The 10177-nt window shown below is 36.7% G+C and overlaps 1 protein-coding gene across 3 annotated transcripts in view; it reads left to right on the forward strand.

Annotated features, from left to right (window-relative positions):
• PLD5 (phospholipase D family member 5) overlaps nt 1-5598 on the forward strand; it is a 1783935-nt gene extending 1778337 nt beyond the window's left edge. Inside the window, exon 10 of one of the 3 annotated variants that reach the window (XM_085611414.1) lies at nt 1613-2025. In XM_085611414.1, the coding sequence (XP_085467540.1) occupies nt 1613-1881 (269 nt within the window). In that variant the 3' untranslated portion in view covers nt 1882-2025. Of the gene's footprint in view, nt 1-1612 lie in introns of all 3 variants that reach the window. The other 2 variants (XM_085611415.1, XM_085611413.1) reach the window with 2 other exon arrangements.
• Nucleotides 5599-10177: the final 4579 nt, after the last annotated feature.

The following is a 10177-nucleotide window of genomic DNA, read 5'->3' on the forward strand; positions in this document are numbered from 1 at the left end:
GTCCTCTCTCTTCTCCAGTCAGTTGCCAACTGCCACCCTGAGATGGCCTCCCAACATTCTAAACTGCCTCCCACTGTCACAGGGTTCTAGAATGTTACAGAAGGTTCTAGAAACCTCCAGTGGGTTCTGGTGATGTCACAGGTGACAATGGGTGGCCACCATTTTGTGTCTCAGGCCCTCAGACAGAAGTTCCAGGGGTAGGGAAAATGTCTCCCTGACTCTGCATCAACACTAAAAAGTCTGGTGGTTCCCAAAAAGGAAAAATTATAACAGGGTTTGAGGCAGAAGTGGGACAAAATAAATAATGATTAGGAGGGACCACCCAAAGGGCTGACAGGTCTAACAGTGGGGTCCTAGTTTTATATCGCTGATGTAATAAAGCTAAGGGCCTGGTTAAGATCTTGGCGGATGGGATACTTCGTCAAAAACTAAATGGATATCCCGTCCAATGTATTACAAGTTCCATAGGATATAATGAACTTGTCATAGGGCGGACGGGATATCCGTCATGTTTGTGATGGAGTAACTCTGTCCGCCAATATCGTAATCAGGTTCTAAGCCTGCAGTTATGAGTTTGGCACGAGTTTGGCACATGAATGGAAAGCTACAAAGAAAAGATGGGTGTAAAGGGTCCGTTTACATGCAGCAGCCCACCAGCTAAAACTGTTGGTTCGGCCAAGATGTTGCATTACAGGAAAACAAACTCCCCTTCCACCCACAAAGAAGGAGCAATTTCATCTAGCAATTGGTACGCTGTTCTTAGGAAAGGAAACATATGGAATGAGTCAGTCATTACCTCCACTTCTCGTGTTCCTCATCACAGTCATGATGATGTGAGCATTCCCGCATGCAACACAGTTATTATGTTAAGCACATTAGAACATTGGAATGTTGGGAGCTCTATTGAAGACAACAAAGTGGCACAGGCATAGTAATGGCCAGTAAAAGCCTTTTGCTCCAACATTCCAATGTTTGTCTCTAAGTTTTTCTGTTTTTAATTTAGAACATTATACCCTGAATAGGAGAATTGTTCTAATAGCCTTACAGTTCTTCTACCTTGGGCTATACCAGTTGTTAAAGGCCCTGTCACTCGTTACAAGCCCTTGTCTGTGTCTCGGGCCTATAACTTGGGTCCAGGGCCTTTAAAGTCTGGCAAAGCCCTCCGCAGCATGCTATAAAACTATAGTAAAGTTTATTATTTGTTTACATGTTTATTTTTACAGAGAAGAACCTTGTTAATAACCATTTCTCTATTTCATTAACAAAAAAAACCCTTCCCTACCCTTTTCCATAATACTAGAGTTCTTCAAATGTGTGTTCTCAAATAGCTAGAACTAAAATAGTCTCGGACCATCGGTAAAGGTAGATTGGATATTTGGACAGTGACGAGGAAGACTTAGACCAGGAGTAATGAAGATTACTGGTAAGTGATCAAGTCAATAGCCACTCTACTGTCTATTGCTGAAAAGTACATTTGTAGTGAATGTGTAACATTAATTCATACAAAATATGGAATTTGAAAAGATTATATTTTCAAAGTCAATGTATGTAATTTACATTCAGTTTTCTGTGATCCGCTGTCAAAGCAAAATATTGTTTTATTTATTTGTAGGTAATTTTGACTGGGTTGGAAATGAATTCACCCACAATGCAGGAGTAGGCCTAGTTATCAAGGAGACAGAAGTGATGAATGGCAGAAATGGCAGCAGCATCATTGAACAACTGAAGGCCGTGTTCGAGAGGGACTGGTACTCACACCACGCTCGAAGTTTACAAGCCAGCAAAATACCAGACTGTTTGAAGCACAGACTTTTCAGACTAGTACCAAATAAGACAGACACTGGAAACTTGGATGGAAAAGACCAATTCACTGTTCAGTAGGATGGAGGAAAGATTATCCTGAGTTTTTACGCTTCTAAAGGTTTACATGCAAAAGACTTAAAGCGAATCAAAAGTGAATACACTCACGCTGATTTTTATTAGGAAAAGCACACTTATACTGACATTCTCAATCTCATATTGGGTTAGGATGTCTGAATTTCTTTTCTGACGCTGAATGTCATTCCTGGTAAAATGTTGAGTTTGAAGATAATTCTTTGGCCTCGAAATGGCCTGCATTTTTCTCCATTGTTCCATTGTTTTAGCTCCACCCTCTACCTCTTTTTTTAATAGTTTTAGAAGAAAGATGAGGTTAAGCCTAAAAAACTGCCAAAATGCATAGGTAAACAGTAGAGGGAAATATTGTGTTAAAAACAATTGCCTTCTGAAAGTTTTCCACTCTTCCTTTATACACATCAGAAGAAAAGAAATATGTAATGCCTTCTAGTCCATTTCTTTGTAGATTTTAGGTGCTAACAGTTTCAGATATGTATGGTACGCAGCAAAGCTTGTTTTATATGTTATGCATGGATTTCTACGTTCTAAAAACTGAACTACCTTGTGCACAATTACTTTTGAACCATAAAAGGCCAGCTATAGATAGAACTTTGGTTCCTCAAAGAGCATAGCATTGCAAACAAGAAACACCACTATTACTATTGAGATCAGATTTTATTTTCTTGTATGATTCAGTTGCAGAGATCCAAATTTGTTTTGTAAATATGCTCACTTTTTCCTGCATTGAATATTTAGCTGTGAGCTGTTGCTACATTTTTTAGTGGAAGATTTTGGCCAACAGATGATAATGCTCCAAAATGATATCAACATTTCTAAGAAATCACTGATGCAATCAACTTAGGATAGCACCTTGTATACCTGGTGACTGCTAAAGAATACCCATGTGATAACAGCCACATTGCAACATCCCAAATCAAAAGGTTTGTACTCATGTTCTCTCAAGAAAATATTTTTTGTAATTGAAGTCAGCTTTCTTCGAAGAGAAGGTCTGATTGAACATTGCTGCAGGTACAAAATATATAATCAGTAAATATGTGTTCCCTGTTTCTCACAAGACCACCAGCAGTCTTGAGTATAAACACTATAATTGCCTAGAAGTTGAGGACCCCCTCCACCTACTGGAGACATATACATTGTCATTTCTGTTAACGAAAACTGTTAGAAAATGTAGTCTGTTGTACTTTACAGATTGAAAATCCATTTTTGTTCAAATTATGACAAGCTATAATCACCAAATGCCACTATCAAATTATTCCAGAAAATGTAAACATTTGGCAAAGTAGTATTACAGGAGATTCCCACTCAGAGGTGTTCTTATTTGGGAACTTCAGGTCTGATATATGAAAATATTGTTCTCAAACAGTGGTTGTAAACAGAGCACTGACATTTTGCGAACAGTCTTAAATTATGTTATGTGGCTTTTAATACTTCATTAATACTTCACAATGCAAAATCTCCAGTTGCAAGGGATTGCAGAATGATCTGGCTAATAAATACTGAAAAGGTGGATCGATATTTGCAATTTTCTCTGATTGGCCACAAACAGAGAAATGACGGCCTGCAAGGAACAGCAGACTGCCATTCCTATGTTTTCATTGTCAAAGTGGATTTTTAAATTTTTTTAAAGCAGCCAATTTTCCTTAAGAGAACCGGTGTTACCTTAGGAAAAATTGGGTTTGGAAACACACCAGGTAGCAGTCCCCTGACATTTTTTCGCTTTCATTTTTGGTTTTATCGTTTGTTCGCTTGCCAATAAATACTTGAATAGTTACAATTATTGCTAAATGCTAATGAGAAGTTAAATTATGAGTCTTCTCTATAGGACACATGTAGTTGGATAATGAAGAAAAGTGCATATTTTAGCAAACACAATTATTTATTTTATTAACATTGCAGGTATAATAGAACTCGTCCGTGATGGATTTTAAAGCAAGCTAGTCAGCAATACATGACAACTATGATATTAATTTCCCAGCCAGTACAATTTACCTGAAAGGAGCAGATGTCTGTCCTTCAGGTTGTATTACCATTATCAGTGGCCATGTAGGTGAATGCCATACAGAAAAGGATGATAGTTTGCAAAACTGCAATAACTACCGAGGTATACCCTCTTCATTAATGCATGAACACATAATTAGGGACTTATTTAAAGATTCCAGATGAGACACTCCATCATATTGTGACGGAGATCCCGTCGGCCGTACTACAAGTGTGATAAGCTATAATGCACCTATAATATGACAGGACACCAACGACATTTGTGATAAAGAATCCATCCTTTAAACTATAAATAAAGCCTTAATTTAGTATTTATTGATGTTGACAGACAGTTTGATGAGATTGGAAAGTGGAAGTCAATGTTTCCAGATCATTAAGGGCCAGATGTATCAAAGGGTTTTACCCATTCTGTGTCTATGGGAAAACATGTTCATACATATGGCCCAAAGCCTCTTATCTGGATATGTAAGTCTCACCTCTCTGTAAGCAAGGTAAGTTCTAGTAGTCCTACTCTGGTCTGTCCTTGCTATAGCACACAAATTATTTTTAGTGACTGATTTAATGAATGTATTACTTTGTCAGTTAATGAAGAGCTGGATTGCATAGCTGGAGAAACTAAAGAACCAAATTGTTTTCAGGTTAAAAAAACGTAGTGCACAAGGAAAGCAGAAAAGCTGAGTTTATATATTATTTTTGAAAGAGGGGTATCTTCCCTCAATATCAAGCCAGAGTACATTTTGTTGGCTGGGTCTTTGGACTGCCTTGTTTGAGCTGCAGAGAGTTCTGGGCTTGTAGAGTAGCATATGGTCACAGTGCCTTCTGTGTTGACTGGATGAAGTACGTGCTAAAGTTGATGATGTGTTAGGGTTGTATGTCAGAATTCTGTATGCAGAAATATCTTCTGACAAATACTTCATCCAAAATATCTCTTATAAAAATATTGTTGCTTGGATGTAGGGTTTCTATTAATAACTCCAGCAGAATGCTACTTTTGTGGACAGTATTTAAGCCAGATGATATTTTGACAATACAACTGTACCACTGAGAAACAATTGTTATTTTTCATTTATTTATTTTAGAATGCTGTTTATTTATGCAAAAAACTGTAAGGCACCTCATCTGATTTACCATGGTGTGGTGCACCATATTAATCCATGAGGGTACACAGGTCTCTTGATTAACAATCCAATGCATTCTTACAAAATTGTACATTTAATGAGTGCGCAACATGCATAGTCACCCGTTTGTATTATAGAGAAAAGACAGTCGCATTTAGCCTTTTACCAGTTATAGTAATTTTAGGATTTGGTAAATTATTATGTTTTCATAGAAAGCCTCTTTATTCCTTCTATATCAAAATTAAGTATGTAAGAGGCGTAATAGGATTGTTGGTATCAACGACTACCTAGTTTAAGAAAAGGTTAAAATTATGTCAACAATATATGATGGAGCAGAGTTTTATTCCGGAATTCCACAGAATAATCACAGATAAGGCAAACAATATAAAGTTGATTAATGTGAAAAGGTCATATATATTCTATATTACAAAAAGAATAATTTTATTTAGAAGCCTACTTAACAGAATTTTTCTGGACTATTTCACAGGCACATGAAGTGAAAGATTAAAATAGGACAGCTTACTATTTGCAATATGGAGGGCATGTGAACGAATGCCTCTAGAAATAAACACAATTGTAATTGCTGGATTAAGTGTAGATTCATACTTGCTATCAGACCGTCTTTTGTGCTCATATTTGAGGAGTGACATTTAAAAACGTGTTTGTCATAAATGAAAGATTTGCTTAGCAGGGTTCCAAAAGCTCTGTGTTTTTTTACTGTTAGCGAATTATGGCTGTTAATTTATAAGTGCAAATGGATGAAATTTCATGCCCACAAACTCATCAATTAGTGCCATTCACAATCTTCCCCTTATCTCTATCCACCTCTCCAAATGGTTCGATATTTGTTCTGCAGATTAAGTAAAACACTTTCCATGGTTAGAATAGGGACAAATGTCACCTTTCTTCATGGGGTGTAAGGGAAAGTGTTGACCCAATAAGTGCAATATTTCCTCATTAAAAAAATGACTCTTTTTGCTCAACGCCATTTTACAGTGTGCAACTGTACCCTGCATACCATTCTGCATTGTTCAAATAGCGGCACCTACAGCAAAAATAGAATTCACACAACTTTCCCTGGAAACTTAAGACTGGTACAGCTTTGCTGGCATCCAATTGTAAGATTTGGTTAATTAACAAAAAGTGTAAAAGTTCAAACAGAAGAGGAATTCTCCAAACATACATTTAGATTTTTTTTACTCGGGCCACAGATATTTTAAAAGGTGTTTCAAACTTTTTAAAGGGAGTACTTGAGAAGAAAGCCCAAGAATCACTTTTATTTATAGGACTTGTTATGTTTTTTATTGCAATGCGTTCTAACAGACTACATTTTTTTGAGTGCTGTATATTTGGATACTTACAAACCTTCTTTTAGATAAGAAGTAGTAGGATGAAATTTTAGGTTACCTGAGATGAAGTGTTTGTTGACTTTGTTTACTGGTAGATGAGAGCTACACTGATATGCAATGTTTTAGTTAGCATTATTTCCAATTTGTAATTTAAAGCTTTTTTTCTGAATGACAGTACTTTGCAGAATTAATACTTTGTGTGAGATTAGGCATTTCTGGGAAGCACTGGTTAGGCAATAGTGTATTTGAACAGTTCTGTCAATTTGCATTAAGTAAAAAAAGTGCAGGGTATCAGAGTTTTTCTTAGGAGTTTGATGCTGCCAACTACCAGGGATGTCAAATAACCAGGGTACTAAGGGCCAGATGTACATGGGTAATCGTTTGCAGTTACCAAACAGCGAATGGTTGTAATTAGCTATTTGGTAATCGCAAACACCCATGTACAAATGCGTGCTTTACATATTTTGTAATACTTAGTGGGTTGCAAATAAGCCTACCTCATGAATAATAATGAGGTAGGTCTTGGTTTGCGACACATTGGAAATCGCAAAAATCACAGGGATGGTGGCCTGATGGGGTCAGCAGATCACTATGTCTGTGGTTGCTTTTAAATAAAGCATTTGTTTTAATGCAGCCCGTTTTCCTTAAAGGAAAATTAAATGCATTACAAAAAGAAAAGTTTTCTTCAAGATTTTTTAAGAGTAGGCAGTGTAACGTGGGACCACTGCTTGCTCTTAAAAAATGTTTTAACAAACATTCGCAAGCGGAACATGGTCCCTTGGGGACCCCTTCCCATTTGTGAATGGGTTACTACCTACTTCAAGTAGGCAGTAAATGCGAATATTGTGCGACCACATTTCAGTCGCAAAACATTCACACAACCCACAGCGATTCGGTATTAGGAAGGGACACACTAAACACACCCCTTCTTAATACTGAATCACAAACCCTATGTGCAATTCGGTAATAGGTTACTGAATCACAAATAGGGATTTGTACATTCCAAAAAGCATGTTGGTATTTACAAACGGGCCAAATCAGCCCTTTTGTGAACACAAAAACGCTTTGTAAATCTGGTCCATTGTCTTGATTCCCAATTATGCCTCTCTCTTTCACATCTCTACATTTATTGCAACTATCTTACTCTATTCTATTCCTATGTTCTATCTTCGTCGCTGAGTTCCTACATTTTCCATCCACTTTTTTCTCCTTTTTCTATCTTTCTTTTTCTTGCTCTGGGACATAGTGTAATAATGAAATGTAAATAATAGCCCCCAAGAATCAGTGCTCATGTCTACCACCTCGAACCAAATTAAGCAGTGATCATATAAGAGATGTGCATGTGACTTGAACATTTGACACATGGTAATAAAATACGTGCCTTAAACAATAGACAACAGGATGTTGCATCCACTTACCAAACATCTTCTTTTAATTCACTTGTATGAAAGAGTAATATTGTTTCTAGACAGTGGCAAGAAACTGGGCCTTTCTCTCTGGATAATAAAGCATGGGAAATGCTTATAGCATAAAATATTGTGGCTGGTGTGCCTTAATATTCTGCCTGCACTACAAAATGGCTATCTTGCTATGTTTCATTGGCTGAATCATTATGGTATCTGTTGGTGTCATTATGAGTATTGCATCACCTTGCTAGATTTACATGTTTAATGTCAGGAGGTACTCAACATTTTTGTATTTTATTTTTTCAATATGCAAGTATGTTATTTATGAATTATTTATGAAAGTTGTGTAATAATTGAGTTATACTTTATAAATATATAGCTCATTGTGGATGGTATTGGCTTTATCGCATGCTTAAGAATTCTACTAGAAAAACAGGCTCTGAGATGAGCAGATTTAGTGTGCTGGTGGCATTGCATATGCACTCCGTTTAAAGGAGCAACTCTTCTCCTAAATACCCGGAACAACCCAGGGTTCTATACTTGTGTTGTGACATATGATATTTATATATATATATTTACCTAGCCACAGGGCATTTAAAAATATATACATTTGTAGTTAACAGTGGCTGAACACAATCAAACAACAATATACATTTGTAATATGCAGCAGTTATGGGGCAGAGAATGAGCAGGTAGCCAGTAAAGGAAGGAGGGAAGGATTTGACTCAAGTCTCTGTGTGGTGAAAATAATTTGACATATTGTATCTGGTAGCAGTGCAGCTGACAAATTGTTTGTATCTGAGGTAGTAGCAGTAAGATAGTAGTGGAACAGAGGTAAGTGTATATCTTCAGCAGGGTACGTTACCTGAAATGAACAAAGTTTATGATGCTCTTTTCATAATAAAGGTTCTATGTTTAATAATTCACACAAAACATAGTGTGTAGAAGTCACAAAGGTTAGTGTTGATAATGACAAAAAAACTTAATTCCACCATTAAATGAGGTGTAATGATCATTTTATTGCTGTTCATAAAGGATCAAAGCTAACCACAATCATGAAAAATTCTTGAGATAAAAGTCCACTTTCTGGTCATTTGTCTTCTAATCACACCACTGCACCACCAACCTCTTTCTTTCAGACATTTTCTCATTAAAGCAAGCATGGGTGTGTTTTTGCACTCGCTGTTACTGCAGTGACAGATGTCTGGGAAGAAGGAAGGTTTAGTATATGCTTTGATCTGCTACTTTATGGTTTGTATTGCCACTACAATGATAATGTCGAAGCTTGTCAATGAATGGTAGTTTGGTTAGACACAGTCAATTGTGTTCATTTGTTGCTAACTTATAAGTGGAAATCCTAACAATTACTGATTTGTTGCAACACCTTTTTTTATCAAACATAGTAGTAGGAATATCTCTATAAAATGATTACAAGTAAGATGAGTGTGTTTTGGACCCATTTCCATAACTATTGACCTTCTTTTTCTAGATATCTGGGAACTATTTCTACAAACTAGGACATGAATAATATGTACCCCATTATGTGTTGAGATGCTCAGCCTCGACCTACAATTGAGGATTGTAGGCACTGTATATCTTTCCTGCTAATTGTAGTGTCTTAGCAGTTGACCAAGGCCTTTAAATTGTCAAAAAGAGCAAACTATTCCGAACATAACTCCATTTGGGAGAGAGAAACAGAAATTCACTAGACACATAAAGACTTAAACTTTTGGAAGTAAATAAACTAAAGTAATGACAGTGTTTGATAGATGGAAAATGTGATGCTAGCTCCCCAAAACTAATATTGCCCAAACAATCTAAACTCTGTGCACATGAATAACGCAACTATACCTCTTCTACAAGGAAGTCAGACTTTCTGCAGAATCCTTTACCCCTCAGATTGTGATGCAGCCAGGGGAGAGTTGAAATGTATAGTTTCAGGTGGTAGGTGTTTACACAGCACAGACTTTTCTTACCTTCTGAGATCATGATTTGAGCTTTTTTCGAAAAGCATTAAAAATCATTCAGCACAGGGGTGATTTGATTAACATTTTTCTTCAAGATAGTACTCTTGAGACCAAATTTAGCACAGATTTGAGAGCTTAGCATTCAATGGTACATCCCTAATAAACGTTAATTGATTGAATAGTTTTGATCCAAAGGTTGGGTGTCAAAGTGAAAGTGCTTAAATATTCACTCAGTTCCTGAAGGTATAAATTGGTTGGTACAGCAGTAATAGTCACTGGCTCCCAAAAAGGAAGTATTGGCAATGCTCAGAAACAGTCATATTTATATAACAGGCAGTGTTTTACTAACCATGGATATCTTTCCATAGGTCAGTGAAGTGAAGCTCTGTAAGGTGTCTAAGAAGTGTCAAAATCGTAAATGAAAAAAGTAACCTGCTTCCAAG

Source organism: Triturus cristatus, chromosome 6 (genome assembly GCF_964204655.1).
Source record: "Triturus cristatus chromosome 6, aTriCri1.1, whole genome shotgun sequence".
In the NCBI taxonomy this organism is placed as follows: domain Eukaryota; kingdom Metazoa; phylum Chordata; class Amphibia; order Caudata; family Salamandridae; genus Triturus; species Triturus cristatus.